This window comes from Arvicola amphibius, chromosome 4, assembly GCF_903992535.2.
Source record: "Arvicola amphibius chromosome 4, mArvAmp1.2, whole genome shotgun sequence".
NCBI lineage: Eukaryota > Metazoa > Chordata > Mammalia > Rodentia > Cricetidae > Arvicola > Arvicola amphibius.
Window position 1 is genome coordinate 33993188 of NC_052050.1, and position 27283 is coordinate 34020470.

The following is a 27283-nucleotide window of genomic DNA, read 5'->3' on the forward strand; positions in this document are numbered from 1 at the left end:
GAGGAGATCCTACTCGTGCTGCGTTTGAGCCTGCGCTCCAGAGCTGCTAAGGAGCAGCAGATGTGAAAAGTGCCCTCCCGCACACCTGGAGAGCTGCTCAGCTCAGCTGTCCCGCTCGCCTGCCACGCCTGCCACGCCTGGAGCCGTAGACCACACCCAGAGCAAAGCAGAGCAGAGACAGCCAGTCACAACTGGGTGTGGGGTGCAGGCATAAAACCCCAGCTCTCAGAAAGCTCTCAAGTTTTGGAGCCTGTTTGGGCAGTGTCCTGAAAGAAACCTCCAGTCAAAATAAAAATTAAGGTCAGCAGCACCAGTGGGTCCTCAACCTCCCTAGTGCCGCAACCCTTTAATACGGTTCCTCTGTCGTGGTGTCTGGCCATAACATTATTTCTGTTGCTATTTCATAACTGTAATTTTGCTACTGCTATGAATTCTGATATGCGACACAAGGAGTCATAACCCACGGGTTGAGAAACACTGGCCTCGGGGTTACAGGTGCTTGCAACCAAACTTAACCACTTGGGTTCCATCCCCAGAGCCCACACAGTGGAGGGAGTGAATTAGTTCCTGCTGGTTGTCCTGACTTGCATGTGCTCCCCGCCCCCTCCGGACAGATGAATGAATGAATGATGAATGAATAGCTGTAAGTTTTCTAATGAAAAAGGGCAGAGGGCATAGTTCAGGTGATAATGCCCAATGCTGCTAATGCAGACAACAGGGCACAACTCCAGCGATTTCATTATTCATTTAGCATCATAACCTGCATTTTTAAAAAGAACTGCCGAGAGCTTGGAGAGTGCCTGCAAGCGTGAGCACTCGAGGTCAGTTCCCAGGTGTGTTGGCGTGCGCCTGTAATCTCGGTGCTGGGGCCACAGAGACAGCAGAGCCCCAGCGTTCACTAGCCAGTCAGTTAACCCCAACTCCAAGAAGAAAGTGGACGGTCGTGCAGACGTATATGTGCACTCCTCCCCACCCCACCCCCCTGAATGCATCTGGACACGTGAGCGCACACACACACACACACACACACACACACACACACACACACGTACTAAGGAATGACAAAGGGAGTTTGAAGACCTATCTTCCCTCGAGGTTTGGAGTGTAAGCCCTGTGATTCCGTGTTTCTGAACCAGGTCTTTGGCCTCACCTGACCTTCCTAGTAACTGCACCAGCTCCAAGATGGTGCACACAGCATACTGCTCTCGGATCATAATGTGTGCCCTGGATTTTGAACCCAGGTACTTTCACCCTCAACTCTGCATTTTCATTAGACCACACTGGTTTGCAACATCTATTCTTTCTTGGGCAACTTACGAGTCCAAGGCCTACCATCATAATCACAAACTTAAAAAGATAATGCAATTCCCACGTCTTTAATTGACCTACCATGCCACCCTGTAAAACCCCAAATCTTGGCGAACAAGACAAGTCTTTATCTGCATACACGCTAGCGCAGGAGCACAGACAGGAGGAACTACGTACTGACAGTGTCTCACACGTCATCAGTCACCGAACACTGCCTACCTTCTCCAGGGACTGGTTAGAAATGAAGATTCTCGGGCCTCACCCAGGCCTGCTGAGAACCTCGATGGGAGGGCCCCGCAATCCTTTAATGTTTTAACCAGATCCAGAGGTGGTTCTCATGCCCAAAAAGGTTTTGAGAGCTAATCTAGCTTCATATTCCACTGAGAAACCTCCCTCTGGTCTAAGCACTAGGAGGGCAGGGGCTTATAGTTCCTGGTCATATAGATCTTCAGCAGTAGAATAGAGCCTGGTACAGGCATGCAAGTCCCAGAAAAGTACCTGTGAGGGTTTCTTAGTCACACTGCCCTCACTTCCCTACAGCAGATAGAAAACCCTACCTGGACACATACTAACTGCTTGCCTGCGCCCCCCCTCCCTGTCTCTCTCTCTCTCTCTCTCTCTCTCTCTCTCTCTCTCTCTCTCTCTCTCTCTCTCTCTCTCTCTCTCTCTCTCTCTCTCCTCTCTCTCTCTCTCTCTCACCATTTTTTGGACAGGGTTTCTCTTTGTAACCCTGGCTGTCCCACTCTGTAGACCAGGCTGGCCTCCATCTCAGAGATCCGCCTGCCTCTGCCTCCTGAGTGCTGGGATTAAAGGCGTGCACCACCCAGTTCCTTCCTTCTTTTCCCATCTAGGGCACTGTCTTCACCGCGTCAAAGGCTGGTATTCCATACAGGCTGGGCTTCATCCCCGAAGCACCACTTCTCTTTCTACAGATTGACCTAACACAGGCTTTTCCTGTAACTGCATCTCTATAATACGTGACCTTTAGTGTGGCCTTCGGCTGCAGATCTCCAAGGCTCATCTAAGCTCATGTGTAAGTGCTTTGTTCCTTTTAATGGCTAAAAGCACCCAGCGCCCACATGGTGACTCACAACCATCTGCAACTCCGGTTCCAGGGAATCTGATGATCCCTACTGACCTCTTCATGCACCAGGCACACATGGTACACGGATTTACATGCTGGCAGAGCACCCTACTCATAAAATAAATATTCAAAAGATACTGCACTCTGTATCTGCTGCATTTTATTTCTGCTGAGATGCACGTCCATATACAAGCCTTCGTGTGGATGTGCGCTTTCATTTCTAAGGCATATATATCTCTAGGAGAAGGCCTACCGAGCCATATAGCAACTTTATATTGATTGCCCGCTCAGCTGTATACAGAGTCCTGGCGTCTGATGTCAGATTAATGCTTGCTGTCAATCATCTCTTCTTTTTTAGGGGAGAGAGGAAGCAGCTAGGGCTTGAATTCGGGGTCTCTGCACACTAGGCAAGCATGAACAGCCTCCATGCAATGCACTTTTAATTATATATGCTTTTATATATGGGGATCAAGCTTAATTTCCCCCGGTTCCATTTTTTGAGACATTTTTCCTCCCATTAAATTATCTTGGTACCCAGTCAGCGTGATTTATTTACATGTCGTTATGTTAAATATTCCTTTCCCTTCCACATTTGGCCCCCTTAGCAGCCATTCCCCTCTTCAAACACCCAACTCCCTCAACTCTCCTCTTCGAGTTCCTCTATCTTTCAGTCCTTTGGGGGAGTGGGGAGGTGGGTATTATTTATTTTGAGACAGGGTCTCACTGTATAGTTCTGGCTGGCCTGGAACTCGCTCTGTAGGTCAGGCTGGACCGACTCACAAACTCTCTGCCTCTAGAGTGCTGGGATTATACGCGACCATGACTAGCTATTTTTAGTCTCTATAGGGTTTTCAGTTACAGTGGCTATCTAACAAATCATGACAAAACTTAGTGGCGTAATAAAGTCATTTATTATACTATAGTTTCTCGCTCAGGGTTTCAGACTGGCACAGCGAAGTTCCCATCTCTGTCCCACATCTGAAGCCTCAGGCGGGAGACTGGTGCTGTCTGGAGCTCTGTGAACTTACACATCAGGCAGCTGATGGTGGTTGCCAGCTGGAGGCAGGGACCTCAGTTCATATCCATGTGACCCCTGACATGCTGTTTCTCCAAGTTGGCTGGTTTGGGCTTCCTCACAGTATGGCTGCTGGGTTCCAAGAACAAGCAATCTAGGAGAAAGGAAGAAAGCAAGAAGCCAGGATAGCCAAAGAGCCTCCCCCCCCCCCCCCAAAAAAAATACAGAAAAACAGTTCCCAAGTCTTAGCCCATGTAAAGAAACAGCAGCAAACTGTACGTGAGATGACAAGGTTCTAAAATAGCATGGTGCCTACAGCTGGGACTCGATGGCAAAGCACTGGGCTAGCATGCCTGGGTTGGAGCCGTGCATGCAAAAACAATGTGAGAGCAGAAACTGCCGCGGCCTGCTACAGACAGACAGTCTGCCACGGCCTTCTGGTCAGAGTTCACAGCATCCACACATGCAACCCCCCCCCTCCAGTGTCTCCCAAAACCTCATCCACAACTTCATGAGGCTCAGGTTTGGGAGTCAAGGTGTCTCCACGTGCTAGTGAGATCCCAGGACACAGCTCCTTGTCTACAGTTGCCTTCACCCGAAAACTCAGGCACTAACAAGGCAAATACCCGCTGCCCCGCTTTCCACAGCACATGAAACGGCAGGGCACAGAGCAACTTTCCACTCCAAAGGAGAACACAGTTGTTCCGATTCCTCCTGTGTGACTATTTCTATTCCTGTCGCTTTAAAGTTTGTCATTCCCAATTTCCTAACATCTGAACCCCTCTCTAAAATCCAGTTAATCATTTTATACCTTTATAAAATATCGCTGTTTCCAGCTTAACAGCTAAAATGAACTCCTGTTTTCTACATTAGCCCACGTCTTCAAGCCTCTTGTCCTGGTTCCTGTCCTCCCACGCAGCTGCTCAGACACTCAGGACTCAGTCTCAGCCCTTCACCCACCTCGACACGACTGTCAGCACGTTCTACAGGATCTTTCTCCAAAATACACCTCCTACTCTTCCTCCTCCCGTCCCTCCTCCTGCTCCTCTTCCCGCCCCTCCTCTTCCCCGACTCATGCTCTTATTCCAGTCCTCCCCACTTCCTCCTCCTCCCTTCCATGGATTTTCATTCTTGCTACATTTTGATTTCCCTTGGCACAGCAAACCAGGGAATATTTTAGTTCTTATCTCATGGTGGCACTTACCTGCTCAAAAATTCCCGTGACTTCTCTCAAGCTCTTACAGCCTGTGCAGTGCTAGCATGGAGTATTTCATCCTGCCTTTCCACTTCCTCATAACTCAGTCTTTTTCGTATTTAAGGATATGGCATGACTGGCACCCAGTCTAGGCAGGCACCGCTAGGGCCACTGTGTTGTTCCTCTCATAAAGCTTATCCTTTAGCTGCCCTGCTTACCACCTGTCTACCTAGTTGGGAGATCTACCACTGTCTGGCCAGCGCCCAGCAGGGGTCTGTCAGCTAACGCGCTTAGTTATTTGCTGGATGTTAAGGGGCAGTTCTGGGATAAGACACACAGCAGGTGTTACGGTGCACTAAAGCTTTGCGTCTAAGTTCTTACTGAGGATACCTTGTGCTTCTCTTTCAGTAACTGCCCTTCCTTTCTGGCTGCTGCTTTAGCCAGAGCCACATCAGACGAAGTCCTCCAGAGTGACCTTTCTGCTCACTGCATCCCAAAGGAGACGGATGGCACAGAAGGGACTGTGGGTAAGCACCTTCTCCACTGTTTGTTCAAAATATCTGCGCACCTTAAATTTCCAGGACATATTCCCTGCCCCCTCCCCCCACCGGTGATTATCTAGTGCTATCCAGGAGTTTATCCAGGAGTTTTTTCTTAAACATCAGCAAAAAGTGGCAAGAAGAAAGAAAATCCACATATATATCTAAGGGGTGAACTAGTACACACAATGAGTTGGCTCAGTAGTACGGACCTAGCGTCCCAGACACTTGGGAAGCCTGGGTGGGAAGGTCACTTGAGTTTAGGCTTAGGCAAGGACCTTGTCTGAACAATGAAGTACGAGTGTGGGGAAAACCTGTAAATGCCCCTTTCTAGTCTAAGTAAGAGGCTCAGCTGATCTTGAATACAGTACAGACAAGTTTTAAAAAGTCAGTTATAACCAAACTCATCAATCTTGTTCAGTTTTCTACTACAACAGAGCTCCGACAGGTGCGCCACGTCCTTTATCTCCATCAGTAACTCTGCATCTTTGCTGATAGCAAGGACAAGATGCTCAACACTCACACCCACACGCACCCCTGGCACCAGCAGAACTGAGCCCAAGACCTTGGACCTGATGCTCTCCTTCAGAGTTACATCTCCAGACGCGCGCGCGCACACACACACACACACACACAGCACACACAGCACACACTCACCCACACACACCACACACTCACCCACACACACCACACACTCCCCCACACACATACACACACACCCCACACACACATGCAAGCACACAACACACACACACACACACACACACACACACACACACACATACACACAGAGTTTTGAAAGAGTCTTGCTGAATTGCCCAGGCTGGCCTGAAACTTGCTATCCTCCCACCTCGGCAACCTGAGCAGCCGGGTTACAGGCATGTGCCACCCCACTGGCCTCCAGTTAATGCACTGGGCTCATACATATTTGAAAGCAGTTAAACAATTTTTATAAAATCAGAGCATGACTACCCCACCATGCTCTTCTATTTTTGGTGCCAGGGATGGAACCTGAGGTATCTTAAGTGGTAAGAACATGTTCTACCAACTGTGTAACATTCCTAGCTCACTATTCCAAAATTTTAAGGGGAATATTTTATTGGTATTTATTAGCTATGAGACAAGGTCTCAACTATGTAGCCTCTGGCTGGCCTTTTGCTTCAGTCCCCTGCCGTAGTCTCCTGAGTGCTGGGATCACAACACGTGTTACCACGCCTAGCCCATCTGTCTATTCAGAGCATTCACCCGTCAGCATGGTACATAAGGAACAAAGCAAGCGCTATAAATAGAAAGACAGCCCAGAGACTGCGGCATTCCCGCTCTTCCTGTCTCCAGACTGGGACAGAAACTATCCAGGAGGGAACTGCTGCTTGTTTTCAACTGAGAATAATTGATTCATCTAGAGCCACGCTGTCCTGGAGCCAACCTGAGTAGAATTCCTTCCACAAAGCTGTCTTTCTCGGATGTAGATGCAAGTGAAACCCTTGTAATGAAGAGATGAGAGATTCGATTCTGCTTCAGTGCAGTGGGGTGATGGCTGACTCAGCTCCAGCTTGGCACAGGGACATTAACGACATTAACGACTGACAAGTGATCTACGGCCATGAGGGGTGGACTGCTACTTGGATGGTTTCCACTTTTTTACGCCCCTTATCTTGTTTTATTTTCCCATCTCAAGTGGCTATTATGTATACGCTAATGCTCTTTCTATGGCACCCTTGCTGGAGACTGTCTCAGGACTGAAGTGCTGCCCTAAATGCTGGCTCTGAAGAACTGTCTCAGCCTTACAAGGTGACAAAAGTAAAGGGGGAGGATTTTTTTTTTAATGAATGGCACTGGTCACATTGTTTCAATTTTTTTTCTAGGCGATCACTTAGAAATGCCTCCATGCTGTTGATATTCTCAACTCCCTGCAAATCCTTTACACACTCAGCACAGATAACTAGGTGCAAGTTGCACACGGGTCCACGACAGTGGGTCTCAACCTTCCTGCTGCCGCAACCCCCACCGTAACATTATTTTCCTTGCTACTTTGCAACTGTAATCTTGCTACTGGTATGAATCTTAAATACCTGTTTTTCCCAATGGTCTTAGGCGACCCTGTAAAAGGGTCAATCAGCCCCTTGAGAACTCTAGAGGGACACTGTTGGCCCACAGCTTACATTGGGGAGAAACATACTGGGTAGGGCCTACAGCGCACGCTGTAGGTCCCCACTGAAGTGCCTCTTAAAACTTCTTGGTTGTTTAAAAAAAAACTTTTATTCTTTTTTTAAAAATATTTTTTTTAAGTTTCATGCATGAGTGTTTTGTCTGTATACACCTCTGTGCGCCAGGTGCTTACAGTGTCCATGGAGGCCAGAAGAGGGCATCAGACCCCTAGAACTGGAGGGACTGATGGTTGTGAACTGCCATATGGGTGCTGGAAAGTTAGCCTGGTTCCCTGGAAGAGCAGTCATTCCTCCAGCCCCTTAAAAAACTTTTTTCTTGGCTTTTTGAGACAGGATTTCATGTAGCTTAGGCTGGCCCCAAACCAACTCTGTGGAAGAGGCTGGCCTTGGTCCTGATCCTCCTGACTCCACCTCTTTGGTCAAAGGATTATGGACTTGGGCTGCCATGTCTGGCTAAATTACATCTTTCAAAACTAATGGTAGAGGGCTGGGAAGGTGGCTTTCTCAGGAACATGCAAGCTTAGGATTTGGATTCAGAACCTCAGCAACTGTAAAAGCGGATCATGATGATCTGCCTCTGTAACTCTAGCTTTGGGCAGCCGGAGACAGGAGCTCACTGGCCAGCTGGTCTTGCGCAGTCAGGAAGCTCCAGTTGCTCCAGATCCAGCGAGAAGCCCTGTCTCAAACAGTAAGGTGGTTCACAACAGAAGGATCTTAACACTGACCTGTCCCCCACACTACAAATACATACAACACACCACACACAAAAATAAAACAAAAATTAACAAAATTAAGAGCAACTAACCTTCTGATATTGCAGTACTTTATCACCCCAGGGAAGGATGTACACTCAAGAGCTCTGGAGATGCACTAAGGGTTGGTTCCATCTGATGGAGCCTTTGCTGTATGCCAGCTGCTGGACCATGCTTTTTCAAGCACAATGATGACAGTGAAATATTCTAGCAACATGGAATATCCAGTAGATGTTATAAGTACTACTGACCGTGATAAAGTGTGGTTTCAGAGTTAGAACAGGGCTGGAGAGATGGTTTAGCACACATGTGCTCTTCCTGCAGACAACCGGAATAAATTCACGACACCCATCATCAGGTGGCTCCAGCTACAGGATCTAATGACTCTGGCCTCAGGGCTCACATGCACACACCCCTGGCCCCTGACACACATAAAAAGAATAAATCTCAAAAAATAAGAGCTACAATGGCTGGTGTCAACAAACAAAACTATGAACACAAGGAGCAAATGGCAGGAAGACAGGGCTACTCCACCTCAGAGAAGCTGGGTATGGTGCCACAGCTCTGTAATCCTAGCACTCGGGAATCTGAGGCAGCCTGGTCTATAGGGAGTTCCAGGCCAGCTTGGCCTATATAATGAAATCAATTTACATAAGCTCGGGACAAGAGGGAGTGCAAGGACCACACCTAATCGTCCAACACTTGAAAGAAAAACAACTTTAAATTTTAAAATATTTATTATTTTATGTGTATGGGTGTTTTACCTGCGTGTGCCCTTGGAAACCAAAAGAGGGTATTAGAACCTTTGGAACTGGAGTTCCAGGTACCTGTGAGCCGCCGTGTGGGTGCTGGGAACCAGACCTGGATCCTCTCGAGGAGTAGTACTTCCTAACTTCTCAACTATCTTGTCTCGTCAACCCCAATATTTGCTTACTTTTTATTTTATGTATGAATGCTGTGCTTGTGTGTATGCATGTGCAGTATATGTCTGCTGCCCAGAGGCTAGAAGAGGGCGCTGGAGCCTCTGGAACTGAATTCCAGGTGGTTGTCAGCTTCTGCGTTAGTGTTGGGAACTGAACTTGGGTCCTCTGTAAGAGCAGCCAGTGCTCTTAACCATTGAGCCATCTCTCCAGTCCCTGCCATTTGTTTTATTAGCTCCTTTATTGGACAGCATGGGTGTACATAGTGACAGTAATATGTAAACAAAAGAATGATGAACAGTTTATGTTATTAGCTGGGATTCTGGGAACATGTCATTAGTTTTACCCAGTCCCATTCCCCTTGAAGTTTCTGGGTCCATTTGTTTTGTAACCCTCTTTTGTGACTGTGTCAAATAAGGACATACACATGTCAGGTCTGCATGGGGTGTGTTCCTCCTGCTGAAGCCTCTATGGGAGGTAGTTCTTTAAAAAAGGTGGTGGCACATGCCTTTAATCCCAGCACCCAGGGCAAAGGCAGGTGGATCTCTGTGAGTTTGAGGCCAGCCTGGTCTACAGAGTGAGTTTCAGGACATCCAGAGCTACACAGAAACCCTGTCTCAAAAAACAAGAATCAAAAACAACAACAAAAAGCAAACATTGGAGTTACTTAAAGCAAGAGAAATATTTGGCTGTTTATTGGCTTGTTCATTTCTTGTACATAATAACTCCTCAGGAAGTATTTGCTCTTTGAACTTTCTTTCCCTTTCAAATACAAACTTGTTTTTCAGTAACATAAAATTAGGAAGGGGAGGCTGGGTATGGTGGTGCCCGCCCATAAATCACAGCACCGGGGAGCCTGGAGGCAGCCTATACTAACAAGACCCTGTCTCAAAACAAACACAGAAAAACGTTAAAGGGCTCAAAAGCCATCAGCTAGGACTATTGTATATTAATAATAAGGAAAAACTGAAATAAAATCCTTGAGACCAGCTTTCTAAATATAATCATTTAAAAAATGGAGCTGGAGGCAGTGGCTGACACCTACCTATAACTTAGGAGGCTGAGGCACTGTGAATTTGAGACCATGTCAGCCTGGGGACAGAGTGAGACCCTGTTCAAAAAAGGACTGGGTGAGTGTGTGCTGGGTGTGGCAGTTTGCAACTTGGGAAGCTAATTCCAACGCTTGGGAGTCTACAGCGGAGGATTCTGGGTTTGAGGCCAGCCTGGGCTCTACAGGGGATGCAGTGCGTATGCTGCCTGCCGTGGTCAGGGCCCGAGTTCTATCCTAACACTACAAAACAAGGAAAACCATGTAGGAATTATGCACAAGAGTAGAAATGGAGTCGCAGATTCAAGGCTAAAACAAGATTGGAAATAAGGAAATGGGAGTCCTAGGTCCATGCTGCTGAGGAACACACAGTCTCTCTTTGGGATTTCTGTTCTAGGCTAGAGGAAGCATCTGTAGCCATTGCCCGTCTGCCACATACTTCCTCAGGCTGCCAAGCTGTGTCGGATTTAGTAAAGCAACTCTCTGCAGGAACACCCAAAGTACTGAAAACCTCCTCTTTTGGTTGAGGAGCTACAAACAGAGTGGAAGACAGCCTGAATAGATGGCTAAAGATGTTAGCTGTAGTCTCCAACACACACTGGCCATGTGCCATGGGACAGAAGTCTGCCACAGCAGCCAGATGGTAACTACTGCGTCAAACAATACAGTTACAGTGTAGAAGCCAGCTGTAGTGGCGCATGCCTGCAATCCCTGCACTTGGGAAAGTAAAGCGACTGGACGTCACTTATTCAAGGCCAAGGCCAGCTTGAGCTACCCAGCAAGACTTTGGCTAAATAAATAAATAAGCAATTGAAAATAAAGCCTTTAATCCTAGCACTCCAGAGGTAGAGTCAGGTGCCTGTGTGAGTTCAAGGTTAACTTGGTCTAGAGTGAGTTCCAGAACAGCCAGGGCTACATAATGAGACCCTAATAATAATATTTTTAAAAAATCAAAGTAGTGCGCCTAGGTGAAGACTCCCACAATACACACAGAGAGAATTCAGGTTGTCCTCCAGAGTAAACACACCTTTAACATGTTAGTTACCCCACTGGCTACACTACTGCTTAAAATTTTAATAATAATAAATATATCAAAGAAAATATGTAACTCAGTTCCAAATGATGGTCTGTTCACTAGAAAGGGCATAAGAGATCAGGAAGAGGAAGTGAGAGCAAGCCGTCAGTCGCCAGCTGCTCTCATGCGCCTTTCCTGCATAGCTAGCACTCACGCTTCAGTCGTCCCGAAGCCTAGAGGGCTTGGCTCTCCACGTGATGATCACAGCAGCGGTCAGTGAAGGCTGCTCTGGTCTAGAGTGCAGAGGGCCGGAGACCACACCGAGCAAGCCTGGCCTGACTGGAGGTCCCCTGCCAGGGGGTGACCCTGGGGGCAGATGGCAGACTGTTATTTCTTCTTTTCAGAAGCAGTGCTCTTTTCCTTGAGTTCAGGAGGACATAGCTGGAGTGGCTGCTTCTGTCCTTCCCAAGCAAGGGAGAGGAAAGCAGTTGTTACATGGCTCTTCACCAGGAGTCTGTTTCCTTCACAGAAATCGAGACAGTGAAACTGGCCCGTTCTGTCTTCAGAAAACTACACGAGATTTGCTGCAGCTGGGTTAAGGACTTCCCTCTGCGCAGGAGGCCTCAGATTTATTATGAAACGTCAATCCATGCCATCAAAAACATGCGAAGAAAAATGGAGGACAAGCATGTCTGCATCCCTGACTTTAATATGCTCTTCAACCTGGAGGTAAAGGGCATTCTGGGAGTTGGTGCAACATGGTCCGTCACTCGCTGGACAGAGGGGAGGTGGACTGCATTAGAAAATAGAACTGTTTTGTTATTTTGAGTAAGTTCAGATCATTCCAAACTGGGAACATTATGTTATTTTTAATAGGTTCACATGGCTCAAAATTGGGAGAGAAAAAACCTCTTCTGGACAGACAGCCAGTTCCTATCCAGGAAAGCAAGGGAAGTTACCAGTCTCTTTGGAAGCTTCTAAAGCATTTTATTAGCAACCAAAGAAAACCATTATACTGAAATACAGTTTTTTAAAAGGAGAATATTTCTGTAGTAAAGTCAAGTGACTTAGTGGATTCTCAGAACAACAACATGTTGCTGAAGCAACAAAAAAACACAACATAAAAGAATAAATTTAAGGCTGAGACAACTTGAGTACATGTGATTTTCTTTTTAAAATCTGGGTCTCTGAGGTAGGAAATAGTTGGAATTACATTCCACAAGTCTCTGTGACTGACAGATTAGATCCATATGAGCCGTGTCAGCTTAATAACCATGTTCTTGCTGCTGTCTCCTTTTCTAGTAAGCGCATTATGCTAATGCAAACAAAGGTGGGCTTGCTTCCTCTGCCTGTCACTCATCCTTTCTTTCTTCTAAGTCTATAACTTGAAAATTGCGGTGTAGTAATTTATACCCAGCATAATAGTTCCTTCATGTAGCTACTAACTTTAAACTTCATGGACTGCCAAGGGCTAAAGAGCAATGCAGGTTAGCAGCTGGGGCTTAGAAAGACAGCAACCGGTTATCTTTGCTTCCACTGCTGTGTCTGTGCAAATGTAACCCAAAGGCTACCTCCTAAACAGTCCCCATAAACTACACCTACTTGAAGGATGTTATTCAGGATGTTGACCTGGCTGGTTTTAATTTGTCTCCAAATGTAAAAGACAGAGGCCTATCTCGGAAAGAGCCACCTTGATGCACCAAAGCAGGGACTGAAGCCTACTGAGCTATGATTATTTAGTGTTACAAATTCTCATACCCTTGATCTGATAACTTTATTTCATTTAAAATTCTTCATCACAACAGAAATACAGCAAAGTCTTAAGTATGTGTTTGATAAGTGTTTCAACATTATTAATAAAAATAAATCAGAACGGGCGGTGGTGGCGCACGCCTTTAATCCCAGCACTCGGGAGGCAGAGGCAGGCGGATCTCTGAGTTCGAGGCCAGCCTGGTCTACAAGAGCTAGCTCCAGGACAGGCTCTAGAAAATACAGGGAAACCCTGTCTCGAAAAACCAAAAAAAAAAAAAAAAAAAAAAAAAAAAAAAAAAAAAAATAAATCAGAAATGATCTAAAAATCATTAAAGGAAATGTATCTCAATCTATTTAAGACAATGTCTTTGAATAACACTTAAGTGACATGCAGAAATGTTAATGACATAGAGCAGGACATAAGATTTCATATATAGTGTGATCCTTACTTTAAAAATGCAGAGCCAGCCAAGCAATGGTGGTGCACGCCTTTAATCCCAGCACTCGGATCTCTGTGAGTTCGAGGCCAGCCTGGTCTACAAGAGCTAGTTCCAGGACAGGCTCCAAAGCTACAGAGAAATCCTGTCTCGAAAAACCAAAAAACAGAGCCAGGTGTGGTGGTGTATAACTGTAATCCAGGACTTTAGAGGCTGAGGCAGGGGAATAGCTACAAGGCAAGACCCTGTGTCAGAAACCAAAGCACGCTCACACACAGACACACACACACACACGCGCACACCCAGATGTAGAACATTTATATACCCGAAATCCTAATAATCACCATCACCAAAACAAAACCCAGCCACAAATGTATAGATACAGATAAATGATATGTATAGATAAATGATAGTGGGGTTACAGTGACATTCATTTTTATTTTTTTATTATTTTAATAAATTATCATTATTTTTTGCTTTAAGAAACTACACTGCTTTAAAAGGAAGTTTGTGCAGTGAAACATACAGCATCACGCATGCTGAGACTCCATGACCAATGTGACAGCCCTGACTTTATGCTCCCTTCACCAAGACCCCTCCTGGCTGCTGTTTCTTCTGTTATACTGAGTTGCTGGGAATTGTGTACTACTTTAGTCCAGATATACATTCTAAGTGTCAGGATTTATTTTTAGACAATTCTGCTTCGTCAGTCTTTGATGGTACCATAGACTGTTCTGCTTGAAATGCAAGACATGCAGACAGACGTCACCATTTCTGAGTGTTACCATTGTTCTCAGGACAGCTAGATGCAGTGCTTCTGCTAGAGCCATTTCCAAAGCACAGAGACACGGGTGTGAAGGTGGACAGACGAATGAGGCGTCCACTCAGCACATCTGTGTCCAACCTGGGCTACGTGACACTGCTGCAAAAATAAATACAAACAAAAAACAAAATAAAAAAACTAAAGCAAGCAAGCAAAAACATCCCCCAAAGAAAAGATTGAGAGTCTGGGTTCCACCAAGGGAAAAAAAAATGTAAAGATTCCCAAATGAAGCCATTAGCTACCGCTGCCTCAAGGGAACTTAGTAACCATGAAACTTGAGCGACTCGCAGATTACCAACAGAGCTAAGACTCAAACATCCGAGCTGAAAATGAAGAGAGCGGCCAACTATTTGGCACTTGGAGAGTGAACTCAAGACACAGCAGATGGTAGAAGGGCCACTGCTGGCAGCCAGCCTTTCTGAGAAATGAGACGCTGAAGTTTAGATTGGAGCTGAAGCAAAGGTGTCAGCCACACAGGGCACTTGGGCATCTGATACGTAGTTCGAGATTGGCTAACAAGTTTAGAGACTTATTTATGGTAGGAACTCAATGTGACCAGGAACGGTGTGGGATGTCTTTATCTCCATGTAGTTTAGATACCCTGCACACAACTGGTCTCGTGCTGGAAAGCCAATTATTTTTTATTGTTCTCTGGTATTTTGAAAAAAGTACCCAATCCGGAACAGCTTTTGCTCACTTTTTCTCATGCCTTCTTTCCTTTTCCTCATCCCAACCTCTGACTACGGTTTTGAAGCAAATGCATGTGGGTGTTTCCATGGTACACAAGTTTCACAGGGAGGGCCCTCCGCCTGCACTACTGGGCATCCAGGGCGCTGTGTATACAGTGCCCTAGCAGCGCAGCCTGTGGCAGCTCATCGGGCGTGTCAGCAAAGGGAAACATTAGTCACCTTATCTGAATGACACAGTAGAGAAAGGATATCTCCAGGGCATCGGCTCATTTGGATGGTACTTTGCCCCATTCCTTAACTGCTTGTGTCTTTATTGACAGGACCAGGAGGAACAAGCTTACTTTGCAGTGTTTGATGGCCACGGGGGAGTGGACGCTGCCATTTATGCCTCCGTTCACCTACATGTTAACTTAGTGCGCCAGGAGATGTTCCCCCATGATCCTGCTGAGGCTCTCTGCCGGGCCTTCCGTGTCACGGATGAGCGGTTTGTGCAGAAGGCAGCCAGGGAGGTATGCCCACGTCCTTGTGAACACCAGCTACAAGTGCACCAACTCAGTTCAATCCAGTCTCTGTGGCTGAAGGGCACTTTGGCCTTTTCTCTTTCTGGGTACATATTATCTAAACTGTACACATACACACACACACACACACACACACACACACACACACACACACTTTGGCCTTTTCTCTTTCTGGGTACACATTATCTAAACTGTATGTACACAAACACACACACTTACTTGAGCTACTTGTTGGACTCTGCTCAATTCTAAACCCAGATCCCTCCTGAGGAATAATTTTGTGGGACACAATGAAACACTGTAAAGGAAACTCATTCTGTGGCTGTCTGGCCCCTTTCTAGAATTGCTGCTGGATTTGGCAGGTGAGTATTGCTTCTTTTTTCCCTACTACCTTTTAGCTTCGAGCCTGGACCTGGTGAATTGAAAACAATAGTTTTACAAAGGAAACAAAAACTGGGATGACTTCCATCCATTCCTTCTGCATGAGCAGGCAGTGGTCACTGTGTATCTGTCTCTAGGGAATATTTCCGATGGAGAGCTCGGAGAGTCCTCAGATGATCCTACAACTGATTTCTTCTTAATAGGAAGAAAAGACAGAACTCATGTCCTATATTGCTAAGGCTGGTCAGACCTAAGCACTTTACTTGGAATGAAATTGAGGGGTTCTATATTAAAGTCTAAAAGTAAAACAAACCCATATGTGTGTCATGCCGTGCAATGAAACATGATCACCTATAGTACTCCATGTTGGATTTTTAGCTGGGGGGCCAAGAGAAAAAGGCACTTTTTTAACTTTTCAAAACTAATTATATATTAAGATATGCACAACAAATTAACACTTCTACCACGACTCAAACATGAACTTTTAAAATGAAAAGACCAGAAAATTATTTGATCCCATTTCCCTGATCTTACAATTATGCTGCAAGGCAATAGTGAGGCTTAAAATCAATGAAAGAAGAATCCAGAACTATTGGGCAACAAGCAAGAGAAGTATATACCTTGAGCCCTAAGCTTGGTTTAATACACAAATTACTATAGTAACAACTAGGATTCACATGTAGAGCTAGGGCTGCACAAGACCCCAGTGGACTGGGTCCTTTCCTCAGCCCTGTCTCTGGAGAGACACGGTGAGCCTTGGGGGCGGGGGCGGCCTGTATTCAGCAGTGTGAGCACTGGTTGGTCATTTTGTCTTTTTCCTAATCTTACGCGCTGTTTCCTACGTCCTGACCGTGCTTCCCTCGCTCACTCGTCAGTGGTGCCATCTCGTCCTGTCAGAGTTCTCACACAATTCAGGGTCCTCTCAGAAGTTGCTTCTCTCCTTCTTGTGCCTCCACGTGGTCCTTACTGCTGGGGAGTAGCTATTCCTGTTGTGAGCAGCCCTCCCCCCTCCTGTTCTCTCCAGGGCATATGCACTGAAGTGTCTTTATCCTGTGTTCCAGAGGGCTGAGCTTTTCAACATTCTGTGTGGGAAGACATTTTATTGGTGGGTGAGGATTTATAACAAACTTTTCCTATATAGGGAAAAAGAGAAGTTGCTTTTCTCATTGGATAGAAGAAGCCCTTCACCACCCTGACGCACTCGTTCTAATTTGGGCCAGGTCCTTAGTAACAGACTCATGCTCATTTGGTGGTGACTCATGTCAAATGGAGATGTCATTTTAGTGCAGCAGGATCAAGAGCTTTAAGTACTGTGGTGGCTATTGCAGTGGAGCCCCAGGCTGTTAGTTCTCCATGCAGTGTTTCCAATCAGAGCTCCCTAAAAAATACTGTAGGGAAGATTGTTCTGGTTTTTGTTTTTAAAGGTATATAAGCATCTTCTTCAGTGAGTATATGCTGTCTCGGCTCCATGATATCCAGAGACTGGGGACATTTCTTTTGTACTAAGAAAATACTTTGTGCACACAAACACACACACACAACTACTACATGACCTCACTGATAACCCAGTAAGTCAGAAACAAAAAGGACGAAGGCTGCCTGGGAGTGATTGCGTGCGCCTTTAATCCCAGCACTTGGGAGGCAGAGACAGGTGGATATCTGTTGTGATTGAGGCCAGCCTGGCCTACAGAGTGAGTTCTAGGACAGCCAGAGCTATTTCACAGAGAAACCCTGTCTTGATATACAAACAGCGGGGGCAGGAGTTGCGGGGAGAGAAAGAAAGCGACACAGGAAGGAAGTGTGGCAGCACATGCCTTTAGTCCAGCACTTGGGAGGCAGAGGCAAAAGATTCTCCATGAGTTCCAGGCTAGCCACAGTGACAGTCAGACCCAGTCTTAAAAGAAAGGGGGTGATTGTAGTGGAATGGATTTAACAGTGAACAAAGACTTAAAGTGTTTGCACAGTAAAGAGATTACTAGTCCTTGGACAAGTCACAAAATATGCCATGTTTTTAAACACACATTCGTGTATTATGTGTGTGTGGGGGTGGGGGGGTGCATGTATGCCACAGTATGCATGTGGAGGGAAGGACAACTTCAGGAGATGGTTCTTTATGTCCACCATATTGAGAGTCAGAGGTTGAACTACGGTCACCAGGTTTTGCAGTGCCTTTACCTTCTGACCTTCTCACCTGATCCAGCTTTTAAATTAACTAGCCAATTTATATGGTTTTTTTTTTGCCTATATGCATATCTGTGCACCACATGCATACAGTGCCCATGAAGGCCAAAAGAGGGCATTAGATCTCTTGGTACTGAGTTACACATGGTTCTGGCCATTGCCATATGGGGTGTGAATCTAACCCTGGTCCTCTGGAAGAGAAGCCAGTGCTCTTAATCACTGAGCCATCTCTCTCCAGCTGCAAGACCAGTTCTTAAAAAAATCTATACTTAAACCTGATAATCATTCCTGTCCAGTGTATCACAGATAAAGTGGATTTGTGTATATAAATGCACATAAAGTTCTCTGAGTCGGGAATGGTAGTACACATGTTTAATCTCAGAAGAAGGTAGACCTGTTTAATTTTGAGGCCGGTTTGGTCTATATAGCAAGTTCCAGGCTGTTAGAGCTACACAGTGAGAGACTTTATTTCAAATAAAACAAAACTGAAGTCCTCCCCAGCTAGTGACCAAAAGTAGTTTATTGTTTTGAAGATATTTTTTTAGCTATAAAGCTGTTATTTTTAGCAAAATTAATGCGTGTTCACTTCAGGAAGTATTAAAAATAAAAATAAAAAGATTCAAAATTCCAAATAAAGAAAATGCTCTGAGAAACATGAATTTGTAATATGAAACAAATTACTAATTGTCTCTCAAATACAGTGTGTATGAATTATAAATTGCTTCTCAATGAGAATTTGGTGTTTTTTATTTTGACTATGGTCTTAAATTATTTTCAGAGCTTACGATGTGGGACCACAGGAGTAGTGACTTTTATCAGAGGCAACATGCTCCACGTGGCATGGGTGGGCGATTCCCAGGTTATGCTTGTAAGAAAGGGTCAAGCTGTGGAGCTCATGAAGCCACACAAGCCAGACAGAGAGGTACGTATGACCCGTTCTACTCAAGCATGTCCTAGAGGCAGTTCTGCAGTTTTTAGGATTCCTTATTATTATTGCCTTTAGTCTCAGCAACTCTACCATGCCCCTAAAGGAGAAATACAGAAAGCCTCTTCACAGAGATGATGGGCAGTATATCTGTTTACTGTAAAGTGGATGAATAAATCCTGAATCCATTATTTGCTTTTTATTGCATTGCTCTAGGATGAAAAGCAGCGAATTGAGGCCCTTGGAGGTTGTGTAGTTTGGTTTGGTGCCTGGAGGGTGAATGGAAGTCTATCAGTATCCAGAGCCATAGGTAGGAAAAAACCATTAATTTTGTTTCTCCAAAATCTTCTACCTCTCTGCCATGTGTTAACTTTGATATGAAGGAACTTGAGATGCTAACTTATCTGCTCAGAGTGCTTATTACTGTTTAAGGTAACAGCTGGATGCTTTTTAATGATTTAAGTACACCTGGCTATTTATACATTCAAATGTGTATGTATGCATGTATGTATGTATGTATGTATGTATGATCTCAAGGAATGTTCAGTTCCACTCTTCTGACAGAGGCCTCCAGGTTAGTGTACAAACCTACTGAAACGATACTGCTTGTTTCATTCTACATTTCCAGAAAATGGAAGTCTCTCCAAATTTCATATTGTTTTTATCTTTACCTCTTTCTTTTTTGGTGAATTATAAAATGACGTGAGCAGAATTCTTAGAAACAACACACTTTTCTACAAAACTATTTTCTAAATATGGACTGTATCTTTTTGGAGAGAGGGTGTCTACGTAGACCAGAGTGGACCCTCCTGGAGTGCTGGTATTAAAGGTGTATACTACCATACCTGGCCCAGAAAAGACAATTTGTCAGATAATCCTGCGTTCAAGTTTATTTTTTCTTCTTCCCTTTCTCCCCATCCATGCTACGGAGCGAATCTAGGGCTTCATGCATGCTAGGCAAGGGCTCTACCCACCCCGGTCCACTCCCGGCCCACTCCCGGCCCACTCCCGGCCCTTACAAACTTCCAAAGGAACTGGGCTCCCTAAAACTCAGTCTGTTTAAAAGGGCAAAGCGGCTATAAAAAGGCTCAACAATGATGGGAAAAATTATAGGTGTGACTTCAGGAATTGGCTGTGCCTGCCTTTGTCAGCTTCCCAGTGTTCTTTCTTCTTCAACACAGACTCAAATGGAAGCCTGCAGAATCCACTCAGTGTTGCTTATGTCTGTGTGCTTAGGGCTGACTGCTTGGGATCGCCAGCTTTTGAAAAAGAAATATGTGTTTCATGGGTAGATAAGCAGATATGCATGCATACCACAACCCTTAAATTTTACCTCCCCAAACAAGTAACTGGACATAGAACTAGCATACACAAAGTCTGTATCTAATTACCAAATTTAGTTTATCGTTACCCAAGATTCCAGAACAAGGAAACCTAAAAGATTTGGTTTGGTTCCATCAGTTGTTTAAGCTCCTCCCACTCTTTGAAAAGGTGCTGCTGGCCAGCTGTGACGTGCCCCAGCTGTGAGCACCAGGAGCTGAATGAGAAGTAGAGCTAAGTGAGCATAAATACCTCATGAAGAGTAGTTTTACCTCACACTGAGGGAGCTATTAGGTACTCTGGAACATGGCCAAAAGGGGGAAAATCTTGAGCTTAAAATACACTTTTGTTTTTTGATACACTTTTGTTTTTTGTTTTGTTTTTCGAGACAGGGTTTTTCAGTATCTATGGAGCAAGTACTGAAACTCGCTCTGTAGACCAGGCTGCCTCTGCCTCCCAAGTGCTGGGATTAAAGGTGTGTACCCCACCACCTGGCAAGCCTAAAATACACTCTTATATATACAATTATTTTTGACAACTAGAGCTGCTTAAGACCTCTTCATCTTCCTCCTTCAGACTGTGTTTGCCAGGAGATAAGAAAAAGTAGATGCTGGCCCTGATTCTAAAGAGAGCACAAGGTAAAACCAGAGCAGAGTAGGAATGTCCTCGAGTAACTGACAACCTAAGATGAAATAAGATCAACATCATGGGTAAAATGACTTTTCAGTTGGATAGGGTGACATACCACATTTAGGGAGGGAAACCCCAGGGAGAGAAATAGTTTTAGAAATAGCAATGAGTACAGGCAAGAGCTGACAGTGGAGTGGTCAATTAGAAGTGTTCCTGCCAGCCTGTGATGGGCTTCAGATTTGACCCTAAGTATTCTGGACTTCCTAGGAGAATAAGCACAGGGACCACACAAGCAGGTGTGTCTTTTCAAGCACTTGCAGTGACGGCGTGGAATATACGAGTGTACAAGAGCTCAGCTGGGGGACCAAGGAGAAGGCTGGGGGTGCACTGCTGGAGACGAGGACATCTAAAAAGGGAGACACGGGGGAGGGCGGGCTGTTGAGACAGATGATAGTATGTAAGGAGAAGGAAAGCCAACTTCCAGGTTCCGACTTGTGAGTAGGAAGACGCTAAGCATTTGTAATAAAGCAGTAGCAGCTGGCAGGGGGTGAGTTCAGTTGGACATATTTTCAGTTCTAGGTACTGATGGGATGTCTTACAAGAGATTTTGAACGTACTTGGAAATACAGATTTGGAGTTTAGCTGAAAGTTGAGCTGGAGCAAGGATTTAGTAACTCATTCCATTTTGGCAACAACATTTCATCTCTCATGTGTGCACCCACACATGTTGAAAACTACAGGCATGAGTAACACTGCCCAGAAAACATAAACCGTGTAAAGATGAGGCCCATGATTTAAGGGTAACTAACACAGTGGCCACACAGTCTAGGTTTGGATCTTGGCTCTGCCACTATATAGGCTACTGATATTGGAAAGTTAATGTCTCGGTACTGGGCAAGTACCAGCCCCAGTTCCTGATTCAAGTTGGTATAAGAATACACTAATTAAGATATAGAAAGATGGACATGGTGGCACATGTCTGCAATTCCTGCACGTGGGAGGCTGATAGGACTGGGAGTTAGTGTCAGCTAATCTAGGATACATATTACAGTGTTAAAAAAAAGTAGAATTGAATATATTTGTAGAAAGAGAGTAAGTAGGGGCCGGGCGGTGGTAGCGCACGCCTTTAATCCCAGCACTCGGGAGGCAGAGGCAGGCGGATCTCTGTGAGTTTGAGACCAGCCTGGTCTACAAGAGCTAGTTCAGGACAGGCTCCAAAGCTACAGAGAAACCCTGTCTCAAAAAGCCAAAAAAAAAAAAAAAAAAAAAAAAAAAGAAAGAAAAAAGAAAAAAAGAAAGAAAAGAGTAAATTAGTAGAAGAGCATCGAAAATGAGTCCTTTGTCTGAGCTCCAGAGAGATGGGAACAAAATAATGGACTCTGGTAGGGTATGGAGGTCCACTCTACCTATCCCCAACGCCAAAAGTAGTGGTGGTGAGGACTATGGGCTTTTCCTTTGGTTCTGTTTTTAGAAAAATTGAGAACATTCAAGTCTTACAATTTTCTTTTAAGAAATTAACGAATCTACCAAGATCTAGTTTAACTGGCTTAAGGAGTCGATGAATAAGGAGGATTTGGGGGCTCACAGGACAGGATGGGGTGAAGGAACAGTTCGGCTCCACTTCCAGCTTCTCCACTGCCTCACCCCAGAAGCCTTCATTTATGAGCCAAAGCTGACAGAGGCATGTACATTTCCCAGCATATGGACAGAGGAGGCTGGAAACAACAGGATGCTGCCGTCTCTACCAGGAGATGGGTATTTGTGCCCTCCTACCAAATGGGGGCGAAATGCCATGAATTTGACTCTCAACACTGGAGCGCTGAAAAGCCAGAGTTCTGGCACTGTTTCCTCTGTGCAAATCTTGTATGTCCTGTTCTAAACCAACAGTTGTGCCAGTCTTCTCGTTGTTGGCACTAACAAGATTTTTCTGGAATAGTGTAACTCAGATCACATTTATTTTTAGAAGCAGAGTTCAGAAAATTGTATTTCTATCAGGTAGAATAAGGAAATGAAATAAAGGGACTGGTGAGGGTACTGCTCTTACCTTTACAAGTTAGGATGAGCTTCACCAGTCTCTCGGGACATCACAGTAGGAAATGAAGAGCTAAGAGTGGCGGTGCACACTTACAGTCCCAGCTGCTGGGAAGTGGAGGCAAGAGATGTTCAGGGGCAGCCTTGGCTACAAAGCAAGCTGGAGGCCAGCATGGGCTATGTGCATGAGACCTTGGCTAAAATAAAAAACAAACAAACAAAAAAACGAAGTAGGCAAGATAGTGGATTAGAGTTATATAAGTGAGAACAGGCGTGAAGCTGGGAATATGTAACGTCAAAAGCCCCCGTTTCTTACAAATACATTAACCTAAATAATTATATCCAGTAAATATCTAGCTATTCAACATGCTGGATACAGCATATAGCCCACGCTGTTTGTAGCTTATCCACAGGACTCCTATTGAAGTGTTTTGAGGCTATCTGACATGTCTGACACCAGATACTAGAATTAATGAACTATATAGCAAGACCACCATCTTAGCCTCCTTTCTGCTGTGGTGATAAAATGTCCTGACCAGATCTAGTTTAGCTCACAATTCTGGGTTACAGTCCATCATGGTCAAAACCACAGCAGTATGAACTTAAAACAGCAGCTCACATCATATCCAGAGTCAAGAAGAAAGGCAAGTAAATGTATAAATGCATAAAGGACTTAGCTGGCTTTGTCAGTCCAGGACCTACACTGGGGTATAGTACCCCCCATAGTGGGCTGAGTCCTTTCACTTCAATTAACCCAATTAAAAAAAAAATCCCTCCTAGACGTAGGCATGCCTACAGAGCAGCCTGATCCAGCAGTCCTTCGCCAGTGCCAGCTAAGCTTCACAGCCTATCTTCTCTCCAGGGCAGTGGAAGGTGGTGACTAATGAGAGCTGTGTATACAACAAATGCGGGAGCTGGCAGTCTGACACCAGTGCTGTCGTCCTAAACACTAAGCTATAGGGTGCTACTTCACTACCGTTTGGTGGCTAAGGACAACAGCTGGCTCTCTTCCAAGTGTCTAAAGAAAAATAACAGAATAAAACAATGCAGGAACTGGTAAGGTCTGTATCTCCGAGTTCCAAAATCACTCTAGAGGATGGGGGATCTCAGCAGCCGTAAGAGAAACCTGTGGGCTCAAGGCCTCTAGTGTGTTGGACATCACTCCCTAACTCTGCCTTGTGTCTGCTTATGTTGTTAGTAAGTGTATGCAGTCAGGGGTGAGCAGTCAACACAGGTGGTCATCTCCGAAGACAAGACATTTACTGTGGGCTTCCTGTCTCTTCTCCAGCCATTAAATAAAACAGCATCAAAGGGAAGCCGAGTGCACCAGAAACCAAGTAGTCTATATCGTAGCTCTTTGTGTGGGACTGTGGATAAGGCCCACACATTTCCCTAGCTTTAGGGAATCACACTTGGTTTTTAAGTCTCTTGTAACTCAAACCTTTCTCCATGTTCACAACATGAACCTACTTAATAATTTCTAGAAGAGTGATAGAAAATTCTTTAATGAGAAAAACAGCCAGAACTCAGCCCACCCCCATGTTCTCAAGTTGCAATTAAACCAAAGGCTAATCACCAGTAAGAGAACAACTCTACTGAACCAACAGTTCTCCTGTGCATGAGTGATATTTTCAGTACAGCCACAGCTAGGGGCACAAGGTCGAGACTATACAGGAATTGCGGAATTGAGCCCTGCAACTTGTAGTTTTTAAACTGGGATTAAAGTATAAGCAACATCAAAGTAACATAGAATTCAAGTGTTTCAATTATAATTTTTAAATAAAAATTTCCCATTAAATTACAACTAATCCTAGTATAGGCATTCTAAACATTAAGTGAGCCACACTTGCCTTCTGATGACCTTCCCTTCTAATCCCCACAGGAGATGCTGAACATAAGCCATATATTTGTGGAGATGCAGATTCTGCCTCAACTGTTTTGGATGGGACTGAAGACTACCTCATTCTGGCCTGTGATGGCTTCTATGACACCGTGAACCCTGATGAGGCAGTGAAGGTTGTGTCTGACCACTTGAAAGAGAATAATGGAGACAGCAGCATGGTTGCCCACAAATTAGTAGCATCAGCTCGTGATGCAGGGTCAAGTGATAACATCACTGTTATTGTGGTATTCCTGAGGGACATGAACAAAGCTGTAAATGTTAGTGAGGACTCAGAGTGGACAGACAACTCTTTTCAAGGAGGGCAAGAAGATGGTGGGGATGATAAGGAGAATCATGGAGAGTGCAAACGCCCCTGGCCTCAGCACCAGTGCTCAGCACCAGCCGATCTAGGCTATGAGGGGCGTGTGGATTCATTCACTGATAGAACTAGCCTGAGCCCAGGGCCCCAAATCAACGTGCTGGAAGACCCAGACTACCTAGATCTCACACAGATAGAAGCAAGCAAACCTCACAGTACCCAGTTTTTGCCACCAGTTGAAATGATTGGTCCTGGTGCACCAAAGAAAGCAGATCTTAATGAGCTAATAATGGAGGAAAAATCAGTCAAGTCATCATTGCCTGAACAGAGTGGTGCTGGAGAGTTTCTGGCTTCTTTTAATTTGGGTTCAACAGGGCAACAGATATGCAGAATGGAGAGCTTGTCTCCTGTCTGTTCTGGGTTGGAAAATGAACAGTTCAAATCCCTGGGGAAAACAGCGTCTAGATTGTATCATTTACGCCACCACTACTCCAAAAGGCAGCGTGGATTCAGGTTTAATCCAAAGTTTTATTCATTTCTTGCTGCTCAAGAGCCTTCTCACAAAATAGGCATTAGCCTCTCCTCACTTACTCGAAGTGGGAAGAGAAACAAGATGTTAAGAAGTTCTTTGCCATGGAGGGAAAATAGTTGGGAAGGATATAGCGGAAACATGAAGATTAGAAAGCGTAACGATATTCCATGCCCAGACCTTCCCTGGAGCTATAAAATATAAGAGTTTTCTTCAATGTAGGTTAGCTAGATCTCTCAAAACACAACTCTCAGAGTAGAAACAAGGTAGACATTTCTAAAGTACATGTGCTTCATTATGAATCCATTGATGGCTCAATCCTTAAATGTACATATATCTCTAGGAAACTCAAAATAGTGTTTTCAATCTTAAAAACAAAAGTATTGGCGGTTTCACTAGCAAAACCATACAGCTGGTCCCTGTGATGTGTCTACGCCTACATACAGCTCCCTCTCCACCATCCCTTCATGTCACTAGTGGAAGCTTGGAAGTTATTCCAGTCAGGATATACGGTATAGAGATTGCAGGTATCTGGTCTGATGTGCCTAACTTAAAGGAAACAGTGCAGAATTAGATTGCTTGGGTGAGTGAAAGACTAAAAGCCACACGGGTCTTAACCGCTGATAGTGAACCAGTACCAAAGTGTCATCTTCTCAGACTTGAAGGCAGTATGCAGTAAGATAATGTATTCATTTTTCATAGAAAATGAAAGGCAACTATGAATATTTTTAATTAAACTATTTCACAGGGTTTTAGTTATTTGAAAGTTTCATAACCTGTTATGGTGCTTTTGGTGGAGTTTTGTTACTCATTTTAGGAGACCCCTGTCGGCTGGCTGCCACCTGTGATGCTGCTCTTCACAGGGCCATCTTCTCAGGAATAAACGGGGTGAAGAGATGATGGCAGGAACGACAGAAGACTCAAATGCCATTCAAAGGAGTTGTGAAAATAGCACTTCTCTATTTTCTGCTTTTTAAGAAGTTTACAAGCAGCAAAGGCATGTATTACTATAATATAAACGTAGTTTGAGTAATGAAAACATGACAGTTTTAACTTCTCTAAAACGGTTTTCCCCAAGGGATGAAGTAATTGGTATGACGGAGACTGAGTGCGAACCCAGAGGCCATGTGCACAGGACAATGCAAATTACCGAGGGCCAGGGCTGCTTAGTTCTAGGTGGAAGACGAGCCAGAGCCCAGCCATGCGCTTCAGACCACACTGACAGGTCATGTGCTTCTCATTTCAATACTTAAATTATAGTCTGCAGCTTTAAATCATCTACTTTTTGCCATTTCTACAGTTTCAAACCAGAAACATGTCTTCACCTAAAGACATCAAATACAGTTATCAGATTTGTTCAGTGAGGCAGCCTGGTTTATCTCAGTCATGAATGTTTCCGTGCTCTCCACCCCATCACCCATGGGCTATCCAGGTCAACAGGCAGGAGTAGCCTAGCTGGACCCATTGCTCACACAGTGGAGACACAGCCACTGCCTAATCATGTTTTGTGTAACTCCACATAACACGCCGCATTCTCCAACCCATAGAGCACTAGGATCCTCAATATCAGACACGGATGATGTGAGCATATCACAGGTACCGGCAGAGCTACAGCACACCATTAAAGATCAAAACCTAGCTGTTCTTCAGCAATGGTTAAACTGTTAACCTACAGCTTTTATTTTTCAAACTTTGAGTCTAAGTGAAGATTTTCAGTATTTGTTTTCTGTTGACCTTGGAGTCATTTATTCTTCCCTCCAGTCTTGTGGCGCACTGCTGAGAAGGAATAAATGTGGCTCCACCTCAACAGGATTAGGAG

General features: G+C 44.8%; 2 protein-coding genes across 4 annotated transcripts in view; one reads left to right on the forward strand and one right to left on the reverse strand.

The window, feature by feature from the left end:
* Positions 1-3280: 3280 nt before the first annotated feature.
* Positions 3281-27283, reverse strand: part of Trim37 (tripartite motif containing 37) — a 120030-nt gene continuing 96027 nt past the window's right edge. For all 3 annotated transcript variants that reach the window (XM_038325860.1, XM_038325861.2, XM_038325859.1), the window contains exon 25: positions 3281-3561. In XM_038325860.1, the coding sequence (XP_038181788.1) occupies positions 3417-3561 (145 nt within the window). In that variant the 3' untranslated portion in view covers positions 3281-3416. The remainder of the gene's footprint in view (positions 3562-27283) is intronic.
* On the forward strand, positions 4735-26371 carry Ppm1e (protein phosphatase, Mg2+/Mn2+ dependent 1E). The gene is made up of 7 exons (XM_042055025.1): positions 4735-4874; positions 5011-5129; positions 11574-11773; positions 15066-15254; positions 18607-18750; positions 18970-19063; positions 24617-26371. Exons 1-7 carry the CDS (start codon positions 4735-4737, stop codon positions 25666-25668), a joined length of 1938 nt encoding a protein of 645 aa, XP_041910959.1. The 3' UTR covers positions 25669-26371.